At 42.1% G+C, this 21,073-nt stretch overlaps 1 protein-coding gene across 5 annotated transcripts in view; it reads left to right on the forward strand.

The window, feature by feature from the left end:
• Window positions 1–19,200, forward strand: part of DDX42 (DEAD-box helicase 42) — a 30,923-nt gene extending 11,723 nt beyond the window's left edge. For all 5 annotated transcript variants that reach the window (XM_039516829.1, XM_039516833.1, XM_039516830.1 and 2 more), the window contains 11 exons: window positions 705–824; window positions 2,096–2,272; window positions 3,196–3,324; window positions 6,049–6,148; window positions 7,736–7,783; window positions 8,393–8,490; window positions 10,555–10,831; window positions 12,431–12,657; window positions 13,870–13,980; window positions 16,093–16,194; window positions 17,205–19,200. In XM_039516829.1, the coding sequence (XP_039372763.1) occupies window positions 705–824; window positions 2,096–2,272; window positions 3,196–3,324; window positions 6,049–6,148; window positions 7,736–7,783; window positions 8,393–8,490; window positions 10,555–10,831; window positions 12,431–12,657; window positions 13,870–13,980; window positions 16,093–16,194; window positions 17,205–17,930 (2,115 nt within the window). In that variant the 3' untranslated portion in view covers window positions 17,931–19,200. The remainder of the gene's footprint in view (window positions 1–704; window positions 825–2,095; window positions 2,273–3,195; window positions 3,325–6,048; window positions 6,149–7,735; window positions 7,784–8,392; window positions 8,491–10,554; window positions 10,832–12,430; window positions 12,658–13,869; window positions 13,981–16,092; window positions 16,195–17,204) is intronic.
• The last annotated feature ends 1,873 nt before the right edge of the window (window positions 19,201–21,073 follow it).

Below are 21,073 nucleotides of genomic sequence, written 5' to 3' on the forward strand. Positions count from 1 at the left end.
ACAATTGACCATTTCAAACCTAATTTAATTTATTGTTCAAACTCATTCCTTCATTATGCAATAACAGTTCTGTGTTGAATCCAGAGCAGTAATCTTTTTCATGCTGTATATGGCCAGTTCTGCAGTTTTTTATCCTCTGCAGTAAATAAAAAATAACTGAGATGATCTACCTCTGAGAGTCAGAATGCCTGGATATGAGTCCCAGCTAAATCACTGTGTGAGTTAGGCAGACTATTTAACTTCTCTTTCTCATTAGTTTCCCCATTTGTAAAAAAGTTATATTATCCAGCTACCACACAGGGGTTTGTGAGTCTCAAGGCTTGTCTATGCTGCCCCTCGGTTCTGGACTATGGGGCTGTGAATAGCAGCATACCACCAAAGTGCGCCGTAACTCCCCCAATGGACACTACCATGGACTACATTAATGAACACTTAGGAAGTCGTCTTGTTTCTCCTGCAACATCTACCTGGAAGAGTTACAAGACAAAACTTTGATTACGCTGTTATTCATGTTCCTGTAGTCTGAAATGCTCCAAACTTGTATCTTATGGCATTTACACTGCGTTAACCTTATTTCTGTCAAAATGAAAATGTGCCTTCTGATATAAAAATGTTATCTTAATTTTGTGTAAAGACTTCTCTGCTTTTCTCTTTCCAGTTCCAAGTTTTTATTTCATACTGTACATGTATCTTTTTATTTGTAGGTCTCTGGTGCGGCTCCCCCCAGACCTGGCAGTAGTTTTGCTCATTTCGGATTTGATGAACAGCTTATGCATCAAATTCGGAAATCTGAGTATACCCAGCCCACTCCTATACAGTGTCAGGTGAGTACTGTTACGTCTTATTCCTCTAGCATTAAAAGCAGAAGAGTTGTAGGTAAAAATGACCCTTAGTCCATATGCAGCTGTGAGCAATTGTGATTGCCTGTATTAAGCCACTCTGAAGAATAATTCGCGTACGTCCATGCAAATTATTTTAATCTTATTGTAAAAAATAGGTTTACCTGCTACTTTTTAAAATGTCAACTGTAAATAAAGTCCAGTCTCTTTTTTTTAATTGGCCCGCCCACTAGGATTTGTAGCAGGTGTGAGCCATTATCCTGTTTCTCGGGGGAATATATGGCACTGCTAGATGTTCGCTTTTTATATTTACTGTGTTGCTTTAAAAATAAGTGTTGCACAAAATGAACAAAGAACAGCACATTGAGAACCTTATACTAGGAAACAGTTCACACCTAGCTAGCATCATGAGTAGGATGGGTAGGCTAGATGGGAAGTGGTTTTTTGGTTTTGTTTTGGGGTTTTGGCTATTGGGATGTATTCCATTGCCTTAGTGAAGTGGGCCCACCTTTATTGCAGTGCATGTGCAAGGGGTTCTACTGCATACGTAGCCGGTTAGAACAGGAGAGCGAGGCTGTCTGTCAGTAGTGTAAGGTTATAGCCAACCTTGCTGTAGCTGCATTTTTTTTATATTTTTAGAAATGCAATAAATATATGGGATTTTTTTTAAAGTTATGTCTAACATTGATAAAATTCCTCACACTTTGCTGTGTTTAGGGGTTGATGTATGTGAGGTTAGTCTGTATTGTGGCGAATAAAAATATCTGCTGCTGAAAAATGCTGGATTGGCAGCACTTAGGGATAAAGTGAGTACATCACAGCTCAGTACTGATATAGTATGGTCAGGAGCAGTGAAAGTTTCTCTTCACCACCCCACCAGTGTGCCTACATCTGGACCAAGAGGGAGGGGACACCCCCTAGAGAGGGTTGTTCAGTCTCTTGACCCCTCTGCTAAGATTCAACAGGAATTTCAGTTGTTCTGTATATATATATTTATCCACTGAGTACTGTACTGAACCCTTGCCATTGATTTCACATAGGCCACAAAACAGCCCTGAAGTGCTAATAACTTCAGTCCTCTAACAAGTTCATCCAGACCTGAACTTGGCAACCTAGATATGGAAGTGTGTATAGCCTGTTACCAATCCCTTGTGCCATCTTGTCGTCCTGATTGTATGGGTTTTCAATCTCTTTGTTTTCTCAGTCTATTTATGTGTTAGCTGATGCATAGGTTTAGAATGTGTTTTTATTTTCAGGGTGTTCCGGTTGCATTAAGCGGCAGAGACATGATTGGCATAGCTAAGACTGGCAGTGGGAAAACCGCAGCCTTCATCTGGCCAATGTTGATCCACATCATGGATCAAAAGGAGTTGGAGCCAGGGGATGGTCCCATTGCAGTGATTGTGTGCCCAACCAGAGAGCTTTGCCAACAGGTAGGTACATAATATACATAGTATATTTGTTAGCACTGTTTCCTCATAGAACATGGCAGATCTCTGTGCAAGAGAAATTAGCAGATAAACTGCAATAATCTGTTGAAAAAGATGGAACTGTGGGTTAATGCCCTGGTTTATAATTTAAGATAATGCTCTACACTTGTAACTCCTTTCATCCTGGGATCTCAACCAACTTTATAGATATTAACTAATGATCTAATATGCCTATGAAGTGGGTTGGTATTACCCCCTTTTACAGAAGGGGAAACAAGTATAAAGAGGTAAAATGATTTGCTTGAGGTCACCCAAGTGAATGAAAGAGCTAGGACCAGAACGTGGGAATCTGGACTCCCCATTCCCATCTCTCATATCTAGACAGCACTCTTCTTGTCATGGAAATATTTGTTTGCATTATTTTGGAGTGAGTAGCCCCAGGAAGCAGCCGTCAAATCTATAAAAACTGTGTATGTTAATTACAGATTGGTACAATGCTGACCTATGCTGTATCCTATTGATACTGGACATGCCCTAATACTACTACTACTACTGTCATAATAACTAATAATAATGTCAGTTATGTTGTTCCTGAATGCTGAATATATAATATAGCAAAAGGACATTGCTGAGGTTAGTTAATGTTCGTAAAATGATTTGAAGTTGAAAAGTTCTGTATAAATGCTGTGGTCCAAATTCTGCAGCTAGATGCATGGATAGGTTTCCAAGTAAAGTTAATGGGAGCTTCACATATGTATTCCAGAGCAGAATTCAAGCTTGAGGATTTGTAATATGTTCCCTTGAGTTACATTAAGACCAAGTTTGAGATGGTGGGATTTAAGAATTAGTTGATTTTTCCAAGAGTGAGAGACCTTTTGTTTGAGTCTCTGATCTGAGCTGTGCTTTGCTTTGTTTGCAACTTTCAGATCCATGCTGAATGTAAACGTTTTGGTAAAGCGTATAACTTGCGCTCGGTAGCGGTGTATGGAGGAGGAAGTATGTGGGAACAAGCCAAAGCTCTACAGGAAGGGGCAGAGATAGTCGTCTGCACACCAGTAAGTATATTTTAACAATGATGGAATCTTTCTGTTTTGCCTGCACCGGAGCTTAGGATCCTGGCTTTCTTTTAAATTGAAATTGAGAGATTTTTTTTTTTTTTAAACCTGTTGATGGGGAACTCTTTCATTAACTATTCAAGCCCTGCAGCTTTCCTTACTACCAGCAGCTTAGGAGCTGCTATAACAAACATGCTGGAATCATTGCTGAATCTGGAAACTTTGAGAGGGGTAATCTCTAAATAGAAAAGATGAGAAAGAATAAGGTCAGATTGAGTCAGTACGAGGCATGCTTGGTACCAGCACTTGATTTCTTATCCTTGAGATTGTGATGAAAATCTTTTGAAAGTGACCCGCTCCAGTGCTGTGTTCCTGAATCAGCAGACAACATGCAACAATAATACTGAAAAGCATGAACAATCCATCATTACCTTGGTTGTGTGTTAACTCTGAAATCTAATGATAGTAATTTGAAGTTGCACCATTGTTAACTTGGATTCACTTGCGATCAATTAGAAACAGACAGCTATTTTGTAACTGTGGGCAGAACTTGAGCAGCGTACCCACCACATAGTTTACACTGATTCCTGCGAAGGAAGAAATTGGGAGGGGGGGCATATGTCTAAAATATTCAAAAGTCCAATGATTTCATTTTAATAATGAAGATCAGTATTAGTGAAATCTCTGGGTAAAATGAGAAAAGACAAGCTGAAGGAAATGCAAGTGATTATCTGTTATGGACAACCAGAGTGAAAACAATACATGAAAAATTTCTGGACCAATTATTGAGGAGAAGCATAGGGTATTTGACCCTCTGGTACTTTTAAGAGTGTGTTTGTGCAGATATCTATCTAATCAAATAAAACTACATGTCTACAATTTGAAAAGTAAGAAGAGTAGAAATGTACTCTACAGTGATCCAAGGTGTTATAACTTAAGTCTAAAGGGATGCAGCTAAGCAAAGGAAATTATGAGTGGAATATCAGGGAATATTTCCTAACTGGGAGATCTGTTAGATTGTGGAAGTGGTAGAAATCACTTTATTTGAGTCATTTAAAACTAGAGTGTGCAAAGTACTCAACTATACTGGAGGGAGCACTTTTATATTGCCCACCAAAGAGAACTATTTTTTTCCTCTCCCATTTTATTTCCATTACTTTGTTTGTATCCAAACAAAGCCTATTATGATCTTCTCACTGGTGTCAGTGAGTTCAAAAATGGGCCCATTTTCTCAAGGTTTCCTGAAGTCTTTCTTGCATATGCTTCAAATATTCACCTAATGTCCAAATTTGATGATGTCTGTTTCACTGTGCTGAGCCATCTGAACTCTTCTGTGTACAGCGGACACAGGTCATGGGTCAGTTCTGCAGGATCTGTTGCTAATATGTTCATTGTAATATATTTTAAAGCATGGATGTCTTATATTTCTTGGAATAGAGCAGGTTTTTCCCCCAGATGTCCGTTCTATTTGTCTCGCTCTCTCGCTCTCTCTCTCTCTCTCTCTCTCTCTCTCTCTATATATATATATATATATATATATATATTTATATATATATATATATATATATATATATAGTGCCAAGCCATTATGACACATTAGCCTAGGCAGTTGCTGTATATAGCTCTTCTCATGAAAAATGAATAATTTAGTGTTAGGCACATTTTAGGTAATACAGATTGTTACAACAATCATTCATTTTCAGAATGGAGATGGTTGCAGCCATAATCTTCACACTGCCACGTTGTGGCTTACTGACTTTCAACAAACAAGCTGCATTATTGCAACACAATTCTATAATTTAATGATTGTGTTGTAATGATTATCAAACTAATGGCCCGGAAGGAGTCTGTAAACCACTGGGCTTTGCCTCATCAGACAAGTAAGAATACAGTCATGAGTGTCCCCAAAGTAAAATTATATTTAAATATATCTCAAGTGAATATACAGGGCCCCAGCAAAATTTAATGGTCCAGGTTGCTATGCCTTTAAGATCTAAGAAAATTATGCTGGCATGTGTATAGTGACAAGATAGTGACAAGTTTAAAAACAGGGTTGCCTGTTGGATGTGGGGTCTCTAGTGCATGTTTCACTTCAAAATTGAATAAAACTAAGGCCTAACTAGGGGGGTCGTTCAGGGTGCACGAATAAGTACAGCGGAATAGTGAATAGTTGAGCTGACTACTATTGAACTACTACCGGCCCAGACGCCGGGCCGCGGGCGTGCGGCCGACTGTCGACTCCGCACCGCCTTTTGCAGTGGTGGAGAGAGGTGGATCGCGCGCGGCGCTTCAGAGTTATCGCTATCACAGATTATTAGACGCGATAGTTCACGAGAAGAAAGTCGAACTCACGCCGACCCCCGGCTGGTAAGTGTAGACTAGCCCTAAGAGTAGAGGTTCATTTTGTAGTGTTGGCCCTAAATGCTGGGATGGGAATTTCAGAGAATTTGGTGCCTAACTCTTAAGGCTCTTTTGAAAATCCCAGCCTTAAAACGTAGTCTACCAGGCACACTAACTGGATGCATTTGGAATCTTACTTCCACTGACCTGAAAATATAATTGATACAGAACTGCTGTTTGAACAGCAGTGATCTATTATAGACTGAAGCATTCAGACATTTTCTATTACAAGTCTCTTTTTTAGTAGCATGATGATTTATACCAGAGCAGTAGCCACTTGTTACACTTAAAGGCTTGTGGATTTTAATTTTTGTTTTCCGATAGGGTCGCTTGATTGATCATGTGAAGAAGAAAGCTACCAATCTTCAAAGAGTCTCTTATCTTGTGTTTGATGAAGCAGACAGAATGTTTGACATGGGTTTCGGTATGTATTGAATGAAAGCCTCCATACAGTATAAAGTGTAGTGGTACACAATTTTCAATCTGAATTGGCTGGCTGAAACTCTTGTAGCTTAACAGAACTTTGAAATCCATTGAGAAAAATCTGTATGGACAGAACCCTTGCTAGGTATGCATTTAAAGTGCATGACCTTTTAGCATTGATGAAAAGGGGCCAGGCAGGTCTAGCAAAATGAGAATGGGAATGGGATTCAGGAACTGGTAGGTTCTAATCCTGACTTTTACCTCTGACTTTCTGGGTGGCGTTGTGCCAGTCCCTTCACCCCTGTGCCTTAGTTCTGCATGTGTAAGTGGGGATGCTGTAGTAACACCTGCCTACTTCACTGAGATGTTACGTGCTTGATCAGTTAATATTTGTACAGTGCATAGAATATGTGTACAGCTCTGCGGTGTCATTAAAGAAGGCCCGTGCATTGACTTAGCATGGCTTTGACTCTCCAGTGGCGGAAGCAAACCAAAGCCGAGAGAGGCTTGCTAGTGTACTGTAGGAGGTGTAGGGACATGCAGATTAATTTGGAGCACAATTGAAGGGAGTTATGAAACAGCATTTTGGCAGCAAACAGATGCAGCCTGGAAGCAATAATAAAATTAGAGAACTCTTCAATCTGTTTAATTTAAATATGACATATGGGGCATAAAAATTGCTATGGAATTGCTGTCTGAGCTATTCTTCTGATTGTTGAGCAAATAAAGTTAGAGCATTTTGATAGCCTCAGATTTTTACTAATAACTGGTTGTGAGGTTGGGTTTTTTTGCTGGGTGAGTAAAATGGCATTAATTTTTTTCCGTGATAATCAACAAGGTAAAGAGCAGGCAAGGTTTTGTGCTTGTAAATTTCCATGACAATTGGGTAAGTATGAATTACCTTTTTTTTTTTGGTAAATGTGCAGACCCACTGGCCCTAGATAATTCTTCTTTGTTTTCTTTTTCTGTTGCAACTTCAAGCCCTTGCTTTGTTCCATGTAGTCAAAGATTATTGAACTCGAATCCTTACCTTCCCAAGCCAGTGCCTGTTGTTTTAAGGCCTTTCAGAGTTAGTGGCTGGAATTTGAGCACTACACACACTGTACCCTCATTTTTGGGGAGCAGCATTGCTTAGTCTGTATCTCAGGTTAGCTCCACACTCATGGCACTAACACTTAGGCTGGAAGTCAGTCAGCCCTCTCAGAAGCTGCAATGAGCGCTGTTTCACAACCAGAGGCATACAGAAAATTGATGCACTTTGCAGAGCAAAAGTATCTCTCAGCAGAGTAAATGGATTTTGGCAGTCTTCATCTGTTTCATCAGCTGGCCTGAAACACTTGCCTGTTGACGTCTCAGTTGGAGTAAGCTGGTTTCTAATAAACCAATGATTAGTGAGTCTGAACAGAAAGAACCTCTTCAGATTTTTATTTGCTAGGGCAAAAACAATTTATATATAAAGTACTATGGATCCTTTATTTTTTTTAAAATCCACGGAATACACAAAAATCTTGACTAGATTTCCTTTCACTCACTAATGAAATAGTGCTAGGTTTTGCATTATCTGATGTTTTTCTCTTTCCTTTCTCAGAATACCAAGTGAGATCAGTTGCCAGCCATGTGCGCCCTGACAGACAAAGTAAGTACAAGCATGTTTCACAACAAACTATCACAGGACAAAAGCTAGGAAGAGGCATTAATATTTAGTAGTTAGAGCAAGAGTCTTGGAGCCAGGACTCCTGGATTCTATTTCCAGCTTTTTCACTGACTCATTCTCTGACCTTAGATATGTCACTTGGGACAAGACTTTCAAGAGTTCAGCTCCAGTTGTTTTTGGTGGTGGTGAATATCTAGTTCAGAGGGGAGTTGATAGACAGACATAATATTTAATGTTCTGTGAGATCCTCTGATGGAAGCCGCCGTGGGAATACAATGCGGCGTTCCCATCTTTCCACATCTTGTTTTTGGATAACTGAATAAATGCTCTTATTCTAACCATTTTCCTGTGTATGTATTTAATGTATTCTGGTAAATTAATATAAGCCTGAGGTGTTTGTGCTAAGGGATTTGATGGAAATTTGCCTTAAACTTGGTAAAAGATTAAGTATAACTCAGAATCCCTAACACCTAGCACAGTTCTTATATTTCTGTTGTACAGAGCTTGTTAATAAGATCTATACAGAAGTGTTTTCATAGTACAGAAAGGGAGCGTACTCTTCAGAGAGTTCAAATAGACTTTTCCTTCCAGCTCTCTTGTTCAGTGCCACTTTTCGTAAAAAGATTGAGAAGTTGGCCAGAGATATCCTGATCGACCCGATTCGAGTGGTGCAGGGAGACATTGGAGAGGTAATCCTGCAACGTTGTTTCTGAAAGAGAATTCAAAGATGGTGGAGGAAACCATCTTACTCTGTTGTCTTATGTTATTTACATTAAAGCTTAGACTATAGCTGTGGTCACTGACTGCCAGGAGGAAACATTTTGCATTCTTGAACACGAGGTCTGAAAAAAATAAATAATGTAATTAAAAAAACTTGTTTATTCTAATTTTATGATAACTCAGAGACTTTAAGGCCAGAAGGGACCTCTAGTCTGACCACCTGCACGTCGCAGGCCACAGAACCTCACCCACCCACTCTTGTAGTAGGCCCATAACCTCTGGCTCAGTTACTGAAATCCTCAAATCTTGATCTAAAGACTTCAGGTTATAGCCATTTACTCCAGTTCAGACCAGTAAGTGACTCATGCTCCAGAGGAAGGCAAAAAATACCCAGGATCTCTGCCAGTCTGACCTGGGGGGGAATTCCTTCCTGACCCCAAATATGGTGATGAGTTAGATTCTGAGCATGTGGGCAAGACCCACCAGCCAGACACCTGGGAAAGAATTACCTGTAGTAATTCTCTGTAGAACTAAGCGTTCTCACTGTGATGGGAGCTTCTGTTAATGCCTGGAGCAACCCTGATACTAAGAAAATTGCTCTAGAGAAAAAATAACTCAGATAAATTACTAAGTTAAAGTCTTTCCCAGTTCTGCCATTACCTTCAATGTCTCAGGCCCTTAGTTCCTGGTGTAGCCTCTGATTGCCTGGAGAGTAACAGGTTACTAGCCTTGTTACTGAGTTAGAAAAGAGCTAGACCCCTTTATTTTAACTTAGAACTTTGTGAAATTTTGTTCTAATAAAAGTCTTTTTTTTTAAAAGTTTGTATATGTCTAATCCTGGCAACACAACACAAGTATATTTTCAGCACAGTGTATGGTAGTTCGGCGTTTCAGTTTCTGTTAGTCTGAGACTCGTATGGATGAATTCCTGTGTTTTGCCCTGAAAATGTAAAGGATCAATTAAACCTGTGCACAGGTTTTACAATCATAAGACTCCTCATGAAACTAGTAATATAACCAGCTTCCAGCTGGTTTATGTGGGGATTTTGGCTACTTACTCGCTTGGCAACAGCATATGTGTCAGCTAATTGTTCAAACGGGTGACAGGCATACATCTGCTTTGAAGAAATTTTGCAAGCAATATATGCAAATTGCTGAGATCTAACTGTACAGCAGGACATTTATAAGAGAATCCATCCCTACCGAAATCTGTACACATGCCTTCAAAAGACAACACATCCTGCCTTATTTGATTAATAAAGAAAATTAATGGGTGATTAAAGCCCCTGGGTTTTCAGCTTCCTTGACAAACATTCTGCCTTTGAGAAAAGGAACCTCTTTGCTAGCTCAGCCAGACAGGGCCGCTTCTGTTGCTGCAGGGCAATGCAGATATTCTGGGTTCTTTGGGCAAAATTATTAGACTATTTTGAAAACATCCTCCTCTTTGGGGCCACTTGTATCAGAACACATGCACACAGATCAAAAGAGCCATGTCCCCCACTCCTATTGGTTCATTGTAGAGTTTGTCCAGTGAACCCCACCAACACCATGATTTACCCTGGTTCAGATGAAATGTGTCAACTCCCAGAGGAGCCTTCTTCCTCGGATCCTGCACAAGGGATTTTTCTGACGAGTGCCCCTCTTTCATGTCCTGAGGCCTGATTATTCCCCTGCTCTCCGATCCTTGTCTTGCTTAATCTATCTATTTTAAATGGTCAATGTGGTACTGTAGAACATTAGAGGCATCCTGGCAAGGTCTGCGCTTTGCCTCTCCCACCCTGATGGTTCAGCCAGTCCCAGCCTTCTGTGCCCCATTGGGTCAGTGTATTCAGAGACAAGGCGAGGGAATAAATACAAATGAAGTTGAAACTTCTTCAAAAGGGGAACTTCACCCCATTTCATCCTACTCCTCCCCCTCGCCTCTACACTTCTGATTTGAATCCCTGTGCTGCATTCAGTGTCTGCCTTGTACTTGCTGTGCCATCCTTTACCACTCTAGGTTATAACTAAAGTCTTCTCATTCCTTCCAATAGGCAAATGAAGATGTTACCCAAATTGTGGAGATTCTCCCCTCCGGCCCTAGCAAGTGGAACTGGCTGACCAGGCACCTGGTGGAGTTCACTTCTTCTGGGAGTGTTCTTCTATTTGTCACCAAGAAAGCGAATGCAGAGGAGCTGGCCAATAACCTTAAGCAGGAGGATCATAACCTAGGGCTGCTTCACGGAGACATGGACCAGAGCGAAAGGAATAAAGTCATTTCAGACTTTAAGAAAAAGGGGATCCCAATTCTGGTTGCTACTGATGTGGCAGGTAGGGAACAAGTTTCTCATTAAAGTTAAGATATACAAGCTGGCAGCCTCAACAGAGGGGCTAGTGAATCAGCATAGAAACTAAACGCTGCCATGTGCACAATTGACCCTGGTGAGAGCAACGTGGGGGAAATGTGCATGGCAGCTGACTGACCATACTGCATCTAAACAAAAGACTTTTTTTCCAGTTTATTACCTAGTATCTTACACAAGATGGACATTTTAATATGATCACGTGAAAAATGAGCTAGCCAGAGTACTGCTGTTCTGTTTTTGCAGCAACTTTTGGTTTTTGTTCCCCATTTAATGAAAACAAAGCCTTTGGAGTGTTTTCTTACAAATGAATTGTGTTGTGGGGCGAAAGGGTGTCATCTAATAGCCCAGAGGTTAGGCTATTGGCTTGTGATGTGAGACACTCAGATTCCAGTCCTTGTTCTGCCTAATTCAGAGCAGAGATTTTCATCCCAGATCACTTCAAATCAGGCCGAGCTGGCACTTGAACCTGGGTCTCTCACATCTCCTGCATCCCAGACCTAACCCCCCAAACATTTTGACTTCACTGAAATTTCAGTTAGGCAAAAATATTCCAACCACCTCTACATACAAGTCCATGTGTGCTACCTGTTAGGCTTTCCCTATTGCTCTGTTTCAGGAGGTAGCTAAAGAGGGAATTTGGACTAGGCTGATGCCAGCAAGCTTTGGGTTCTGATCTACTGGCTTGTGTGACCGTGAGCAAGTCACTTCGCCTTTCTGTGCCTCAGTTTCTGCATCTATAAAATGGCTACTACCCACTTCATGGGATTGTAAGCTCTCTGAGAACGTCAGATGAAAGGGGATAGAGAAGTGCAAAGTATTAATACTAACTCTCACTCTCTCACACACTCACTCACTCACAGTCTTCACTGAGAGAGGCACAGCATCTTGCAATTATGTGCATTGCTGATGATGTCCCTTTTCCATGCATGAAAATGGAAGTAAACAAAAAGCAGCGGGGCTCGCTTCTATAGCCTTAGGAACAATAGTCAGATGTTTTTCAGAAGAACACTGTACTAGGAGAGGGGTCTTATTTTCAGTTCTAACAATACTAGACTATAGATCTGCTTGCCAGCTTCTCTTTAAAAAAAAGTTCACTGCTCCCTTATGAAGTATTGACTGTCTGGTAGCTTAAAATCAATTAGGGCATTGTATAATTTTCTAGGAGTGGAGAAACAGACATTTGAAACCTTCAGGAAAACAGCTTTTAGATCCTGGACTTTTGACTAAAACAAAGTGTTGTGTTTTATCTGCTGTATCCTCTAATAAGGCACTCTTCCCCACCCTTATAGGGGACATACTTGACTGAATGGATCTCTTCCATCTCTAATGTCCATGATCCTGTTAACCTGATGTGTAGGATGTGTGTTGCTGTCAGAGTGGATGTCATTAAACTTCAGCTAACTAGTGGTTTCCGCTATAACAGGGTTGGCTTAAATGGATTGTAGTCTAGTGCAAAGCTCTCTCTTGTTTGAGCTGTGTAAAGTGACCCAGGTCCATGTAGATGGGATTTGTTTGTGTTAATTCGAGAGAATCAGGCTGATCATCATATTGCTCTGTGTTACAGCTCGTGGTCTGGATATTCCTTCCATTAAGACTGTGGTCAATTACGATGTGGCCCGTGACATAGACACCCACACGCACAGAATTGGACGTACTGGCAGGGCTGGTGAGAAAGGAATAGCTTACACTTTACTGACTCCCAAGGATAGTAATTTTGCTGGTGACCTTGTCAGAAATATGGAAGGAGCCAATCAACATGTTTCAAAAGAACTCTTGGACCTTGCAATGCAGGTACAAACAAAAACATCTCTCTTGGCTAGCGGGAGCATCGTCATTCAGTGGGCATGGGGGAGATGAGTTCAGGAATGTAGTCCTAGCTCCGTCACAAACTTGCTGTATTACCTTTTGTCTCACTGTCTCAATTTCCCTACTGTAAATTGTAAAAATTGTACTTGTCCACCTTTCAGGGGTTTGTGAGGCCTAAAAAGACTGACAGTGCCAAGGAAGCCAGGACCTGCGGATTCCAGCTGAGCACTGCATGGGTTTAAAGAGGCTTATTACGATCAAATCCTCGCACGCTTTCTGTCTTTATGGCAGGCACCTAGAAAATGTGGCTTAATTGAGAGTTGTGCAAGGCAGCCATTGCAGAGACATCTGCTCTGTGAAATAGTTCTTACCTGTTCATGGTATCTGCTCAGCAACACTGTCTGTCCAAGCTATTCTGGCATTTCCACAGAAAGCATGCTTGATAGTCAGGGTTGTACCATTGCATTCTGGGATTCCTGAAGTACTTTTCCCATACTGCCCACCACATCTGCTGGGGCCTGTCCAGTGACTTTCAAAGAGGCGTAGGTTCCTGGGCTCACTTTTGAAATTGGGACTTAGGTCTTAAATCACTTAAGCACGTTTGAAAATTTTACCTTACTGGTTCCATCAGACCTGAGCAAACCAAGCCAGGCATTTGGCAGGTACAACCAATGCTCATAAAACCTTGGGACAGTGCTTGTGTGTAGACATAAAGCTTTGCAAACTCAAGGTGTTCCAAGTAACTGGGGCAGCACCTTTTTGCCTTCGATACCTTCGTTTCTGCTTAGCCTGTTGCTGGCGTGAATTGATAGGCTCAGTGGATCCTAACAGTGAAGTGTGGAAGGCCATAGACCTCCCATGGTGAAGGTCATTAGAGAATGTCTTTGTTCCTGTATTTTTACAGGAGAAAAAACAAACCGTGAACATGGCATAAGAGTTTAATAAAGAAAACCAGTGCTCACAAGATGCATAACATAGAGGAAGCCTCCAGTCACAAACAGGGCACAATGCCATCTCCAATTTAGTTTCAGTACAGCTGTTTCCCCTGTCCCGTCAGCTTGTGATAGGGTCTGTTTTGGGGCAGGAAATAGAGATGTTTTTCTTTGAATACGATCAAACTAAACCTTTCTCTATCCACACCTGCATTATTGAGCTATTTTTTTTTGCATTTCAAGGAGATATCTTTGTTTCATACAGAATGCCTGGTTCCGGAAATCCCGTTTCAAGGGAGGGAAAGGCAAGAAGCTGAACATTGGCGGTGGTGGCTTAGGATACCGCGAACGCCCTGGCCTGGGTTCAGATGGCTCTGTAAGTAGAGAACTTTAGGGGGCTATTTCTTATCATGAAAATCCAGGCTAACATTGGAGCGTAACTCCACAGGACCTGTACACAGGGTCCAGCCTATCCGGTTTCAGACTGTTGCGCAGCTCAGAATCTTTGAGATTCAAACGTAGCATAGAAAACACCTTGTACTTGCCTTGGTGGCTTTGTTTAGAGCCACAGAGTAGGTCGGAGAGGGACGTGATTCTAATTTGACTTGCCTTTTCCTGAAGTTGACATTCAGCACAAAACTTGTACCTTCTAACTGGTCCTGGGAGTGGTGATTGCTCCACAAGAACAGGATATAGTTGAGCCGAGAAGCTGTGCACAGGTTGGTTCCTGACTGCAAAAGATTTATGGGATTCCTTTAGACTGATTGGGAACAGTCATTAGAGCCCTATCTGTGCTAAAAAAAACTACTCATTGCTTCCCAGAGGGTCTGCAACAAGTGTAGTTGGGCTGGCACTGAGCACAGTTAAGCTTGAAAAGTATTGATGATGTACCTTGTGGAGCACCAGTACAATATCCAGGATCAAGGCCTGGTCAGCTAGTGAAGATTTTTATTTTTGTCCACTCTTCCAGCTAAATCATATTCAGCCCTGCTGCAGCTGTTGCTCAGGCATACATAATCCCAACTATACATATAAAACGATGGGGTCTAAATTAGCTGTTACCACTCAAGAAAGAGATCTTGGAGTCACTGTGGATAGTTCTCTGAAAATACCCACTCAATGTGCAGTGGCAGTTAAAAAAGCTAATGGACTGTTGGGAATCATCAAGAAAGGGATGGAAAGAAGACAGAGTACATCATTTTGCCTCTATATAAATTCATGGTACGCCCACATCTTGAATACTGCGTGCAGATTTGGTCGCCCCATCTCAAAAAAGATACTGTATATTGAAATTGGAAAAGGTTCTGAAAAGGGCAACAAAAATGATTGGGGTATGGAACAGCTTCCATATGAGGAAAAATTAAAAAGACTGGGACTTTTCAGCTTGGAAAAGAGATGACTAAGGGGGGATATGATTGAGGTCTATAAAATCATGACTGGTGTGGTGTGGAGAAAGTAAATAAGGAAGTGTTATTTACTCCTTCTCATAAAACAAGAACTAGGGGTCACAAAATGAAATTAATGGGCAGCAGGCTTCGAACAAACAAAAGACAGTCACACAACTACAGTCAACCTGTGGAACTCCGTGTCAGAGGATGTTGTGAAGGCCAAGACTATAACAAGGTTTAAAAAAGAACTAGATAAGTTCCTGGGTGATAGGTCCATCAATGGCTATTAGCCAGGATGGGCAGGGATGGTGTCCCTAGCCTTGGTTTTGCCAGAAGCAGGGAATGGGTGACAGGGGATGGATCACTTGATGATTGCCTGCTCTGTTCATTCCCTCTGGGGCACCTGGCACTGGCCACTGTCAGAAGACAGGATACTGGGCTAGATGGACCTTTGGTCTGACCCGGTATGGCCATTTTTAGGTTCTTATGGAAGCTTGTAGACAGGGTCCACGTGACAGGCAGGGACTGGTTTTCAGGAGACTCTTTGCTCTGGATTCATGCTCACCTCTCCAGGTGTGGAAATGAGAATATCCCACAAATGTCTGTTTACCTGAGTTAAGGGAAAACCTTCAGATAAAAATGTTCTTTTCTTTCCCTTCCCACTATTAACTCTTATTTCTGTATGGACAGCTTCATCTGGTGGTAATGTTGCCTAGAGGTTAGAGCAGGGGACTGGACTCCTGAGTTCTAATCTTGGCCATTTCCCCATCAGTAAAGTGGGAATGACCCTGCCTTTCATGGCTGTTAGGGAGACAACGTGGCTGAAGTAATATCTTTTATTGGAGCATCTTCTGTTGGTGAGAGAGCAGAAGTTGGTCCAATAAAAGATATTACCTCACCCCCCCATGTCTTTCTAATATACTGGCACCAACACAACTACACTGCAAACAATCTCAGGGCTGTTGAGAGACTTTGCGATCTTCAGGGGAAAGGCACTGTAGTGCAGAGTAGCATCCAGTCCCTGAGTTTGGAGGTAGGACGAGGTGAAAAGTGTGTAATTTAGAGAGAGAAGTTCAGCTTCCCTTTTGCTTTCTCCTCAGGACCGTGGGAGCAGCAGCAATGTGATGAGTAACTATGAGGCGTACAAGCCATCCACTGGGGCAATGGGAGACAGACTGTCTGCAATGAAAGCAGCATTTCAGGTTGGTTTGATCACTCGTGTTCCCTAGATCAAAAGAAGAGCTCATGAAGTAAACATTGGACTTTTTACTACTGATCAGAGACAAAGCTATGGGCTTAGTTTTCTGGAGGGGCAGAGACCCTGTTGACTTCAGTATGAGTTGGGTACTTAACACCTGAAAATCTTGCCTTTCTCTGGTTTTAATTCTGAGTGGATACGCTGGCCATCATGCACAGGACATGTATTCTGTTTGTTATTTGCACCACCTCTTCCTGGCTCTAGTTTCCCTGTGCAGTAAAACTGTGACGCTATCATGGATTGAGAGACTTCGCCAGCAACCTGTTCTGGAAACTTTAAAAATACACTTTTACAATTCAGTGCCTCTTGCCGCTTATTACTATTGTTTGTGTAGTGAAACCTTCCATTCCCTGCATTTTGTTCTGTGGTGTGGGTGCTCTACGCATCCCTTCAGGAACTATTCCTCAGTAGTACAATCCCGTGGTTTGATTGCTGTCAGGGAACTGGAGTCTTTGGCATATCGTCCACATATAACTAAATTCTTGGGAACACTCTCTGGCATCCTGTTGCAGTCCTGAGCAGAAGAGTTAATTTAGGGTTCTGAATGACAGGTTATACAGAGACTCTGTTCCCCAGTATCAGACATGTCCTCCATCATTAAAGGAGTCCCCTTTCTTTCCTGTCTTGTGTAGATTGCTTGGCACCAGTGCTGTACTGGGAGTTTGTAAGAGTTAGTGAGATACAGTCCCTTCGCTACAGAGTGTACAAACAAACTCCATAATAGAGAAGTCCCCTTCTTTAGCTCAATGTATATTTGTATGTACCGCCAGCAGGTGTGTGCTTTAATTCACTCTTGTTCAGAAGCACAAAACTAACGTTATCTCTCAAAGACCGGCTTCTTAGAGGAGCCCCTTTCACATAGGACATTCCCAGAGGTCATGCCAGAGCTATGTGTGCATTTGCGAGTTCTCCTGACACTGTGTATTGGCTAACACTCTTTTCTATTTCCTGCAGTCACAATACAAGAGCCACTTTGTTGCTGCCAGCTTAAACAACCAGAAAACTGGTAGCTCTGCTGCTGGGGCCAGTGGATGGACCAGCGCCGGGAGCTTGAATTCAGTACCAACAAATTCAGCACAGCAGAATGCTGCAAGTCCTGACAGTCCGATTGCCGCTGCTGCAGTAAAGGGAATCCCAGGCTTTACCAGTGCTGGGAACCTGAGCAGTGTACCTGGCTATCCAGGTGTTGGAATTCAGGGATACAATAGCACAAGTGCCAGCATCAACAGCAGAGAAGGTGGCAACGGCGGTGGCGGTGGTGGAGGTGGAGGAGGAGGAGGTGGTGGTGGCGGCGGTGGCGGCAGAGAACGATACAGTGACAACAGAAGCAATCGCCACAATGACAGTCCGGCGCGCCATGGAGATGGTAGTGGTCGCCACAGTGACAGTCAGCGCCATGGAGATGGTGGTGGTCGCCATAGCGATGGCTATCGCCAGGGAGACAACCGCCATGGGGACAGTCACCGCCACAATGAAAACCGCCACTCTAGTGGTGGAAGCAACAGTAGCCGACATGGTGACGGCCGCAATAACGGTGATGGCCGCAATATGGGTGATGGTAGAAACAACGAGAGCAGGATCAATGAGAACAAGAAAGATGGCAGCAACCGGGACAGCAAGACGGATGGTTTTGCTGTCCCCGAGCCCCCAAAGCGCAAGAAGAGCCGATGGGACAGTTAAAAGCTGATGCGTCGTAACCTGGGATCCACACAGGCAGTGATGTCTTTTTAAGGAAGATCTTGGGTTTTGATAACTGGTTATTGAGGAGAGGGGAAGGAAACATGCAAACTTCCCATGTGAGTCGGTGTTGGTACATTTGCAGACAGCTTCACTCTAATGACATGTAAACACAATGCTTCTGTGAGAGAGAAATCATTTTTATAGAGCTCCTGAGTTCTGCATTTAAAAATTCGTCCACTCAAGTGACTTTCTGCTGGATTTAAAAACAGATCTCGTTAGCAGGAAAGAGGCCGTTTGTTCCACACACAGAACATTCAGAAACTTGTCGTCCAGAAAAGTTTAAGGTAGTCTGTTTTCTTTAATCAATGTAGATGTTAAAAGCCAGTCCATCTAGAGATGCTCAGGACCCACCTGTTTAAGCATAATCTTTCAATGAGTTGCGTGATACCAAGGTCTCCGATCTATTCCTCCCCCATATTCTCTTCCAGCCCCCACATAATTTGGTCTCAAAATCACCCCCCTAGTTAAGAATGTATCCATGGCCAGATATAAAAGGTTAATTTCACCAAGCAGTTTAAGGGATTCTTGTCTGGTCCAATTTACCATAATTCTACACGTAATGTAGGACAGAATCCTTAGCCAGTTTGTAGCAAATGAACTGTTGCCTTTGCACCGGCTGGCTTTTATTTTTGAAAGATCCCACTTACGTAACAACCTTCCCTGCCTAGCGAGCGTGTATCTCTGTTGTGCCCGTTTGCTCACTGAGAGAGGGCTAATTGCTTTCTCAGAGAAAAGGGAAGCCCTTTGATATATGCCACTTTAATCATGGTCCAATGTCCCCTTATGAGACAAAACTAACCACAGGGAAGGGGAACTTGTTCTTAAATCCAGGGACCTGCTGCTGATAAGCCTCTAGGAAGAACCTATAGAAGTAAGTAGTAAAGTGGGGTGGCTCAAAAATCGCCCAGTATCGGAGACGTGTAGTAAAAATGTAAAATCTCGCTTGACTGATTTTAACTCTTAACTGCTGTCGTGTGTATTCCCTGGGTTCCCCCCCCCCTTTTTTTTTTAAATTTTTTTTGCCATAATGGTAGGAAAAAAAAAAACTTTTTGCTGAAACAGTTCTGTTCTCATCTCGATCTTGTTTCTACGAAGAGAAGTATCGGAAACTGTGTCAGGTTTTTGTGACATTGTGACGTTTTCTTTATCAGCTGTTCATTTACTTTCTGCTTGCTCTAGTAAATGTTTTATTATTGGGATACGTACCTAGCATGTGCCTTTTTTTTTTTGCTCTCCGACCCATCTGTTCCTCTTCAGCTGTTTTGGGATTTGGATAGAGACCTAGCAGAACTGCAGACTTTCTATACACCCTTTTCATCTAAATCCTAAAATGGATGAACTAGAGTGCCCGGCATTAAATGAAGATATTGATATATAATAGGCATTGCAGAAACTTGCTGGCATGAGGATAATCAATGGGACAGGGTAATACCAGGATACAAAATATATAGAAATGACAGAGTAGGTCACGCTGGTGAAAGACTGGCACTGTATAAAGCATAAGGTCAAATAAAGTCAAAATCCTAAATGAATCAAATTATTTCCCAGGTGTCTGGCTGGTGGGTCTCGCTCACATGCTCAGGGTCTAGCTGATCGCCGTATTTGGGTTGGGGAAGGAATTTTCCCCAAGGTCAGATTGGCAGAAACTGGGGCCAGGGGGTTGCCTTCCTCTGCAGCAGGGGGCATGGGTCAGGTTTAAACTAGTGTAAATGGTGGATTCTCTGTAACTAGAAGTCTTTAAATCATGACTTAAGGACTTCAGTAACTCAGCCAGCGGTTAGGGGTCTCTTACAGGAGTGGGTGGGTGAGGTTTTGTGGCCTGCAATGTGCAGGAGATCAGACTAGATGATCCCACTGGTCCTTTCTGACCTTAAAGTCTATGAGTCTATAAATTGTACCACAGTATTTCTATGTATAGAAATGTCATGCTTAAACAATAAGAGTATAGCAGTAGGAATATACTACCGATCACCTGACCAGGATGGTGATGGTGACTGTGAAATGCTCAGGGAGATTAGAGAGGCTACAAAGGCAGAAAACACAATAATTATAGGGGATTTCAACTAACCTCATATTGACTGCATGTCTGGAAGGGATGCAGGGATGCAGAGATAAAATTTCTTGACACCATTAATGACTGCTTCTTGGAGCAGCTTTTCTTGGAACCCATAAGGGGAGACAATGCTTGATTTAGTCCTAAGTGGAGCACAGGATCAGGTCCAGGAAGTGAATATAGTTGAGCCACTCAGTAATAGAAACCATAATGTAATTAAATTTAACATCCTTGTGGAGGGAAGAAAACAAGACCAAAAAAAATGCTACCATGGCTAAACAGCAGAGTAAACGCTGATTAGAGACAGAGGCATTCTTTAAAACTGGAAGTCAGAGCATACTGAGAAAAATATAGAGGAGCATAAACTCTGGCAAGTCAAGTATAAAAGTATAATAAGACAGACCAAGAAAGAATTTGAAAATCAATTACTGAAGGACATGAAAACTAACAGCAATTTTTTTTAAGACCATCAGAAGCAGGAAGCCTGGCAAACAGTCAGTGCGTCTGTGACGGGTTGGATCACAGAAACCTCCCTGGGAGCTGCCAGCTGATGTGCCAAAACTACCTCTGCTCCTGGTTTTCCTGCCAGCCCAGGACTCCAGCCCCCTGTCTTGCTGAGCCAGACGCTCCCGTCTGCTCCAACAAAGACCCAGGGTCTGAATTACTTGCCCCAAAATTGCAAGTTTACCTGAAAGCAGCTAACAGAAGTGTGCTTATCTTTAACACCCAGATGCCCAACTCCCAATGGGGTCTAAACCCAAATAAATCCGTTTTACCCTGTATAAAGCTTATGCAGGGTAAACTCATAAATTGTTCGCTCTCTATAACACTGATAGAGAGATATGGACAGTTGTTTGCTCCCCGTGGTACTAATACATACTCTGAGTTAAAATCACTTTTACTCATTAGTTATTAAATACAGAAAGTAGGATTTAAGTGGTTCCAAGTAGTAACAGAACAAAGTAAGTCACCAAGCAAAATAAAATAAAATGCGCAAATCTGTTTAATCAAACTGAATACAGATAATCTC

This window comes from Mauremys reevesii, linkage group 27, assembly GCF_016161935.1.
Source record: "Mauremys reevesii isolate NIE-2019 linkage group 27, ASM1616193v1, whole genome shotgun sequence".
Lineage (NCBI taxonomy): Eukaryota > Metazoa > Chordata > Testudines > Geoemydidae > Mauremys > Mauremys reevesii.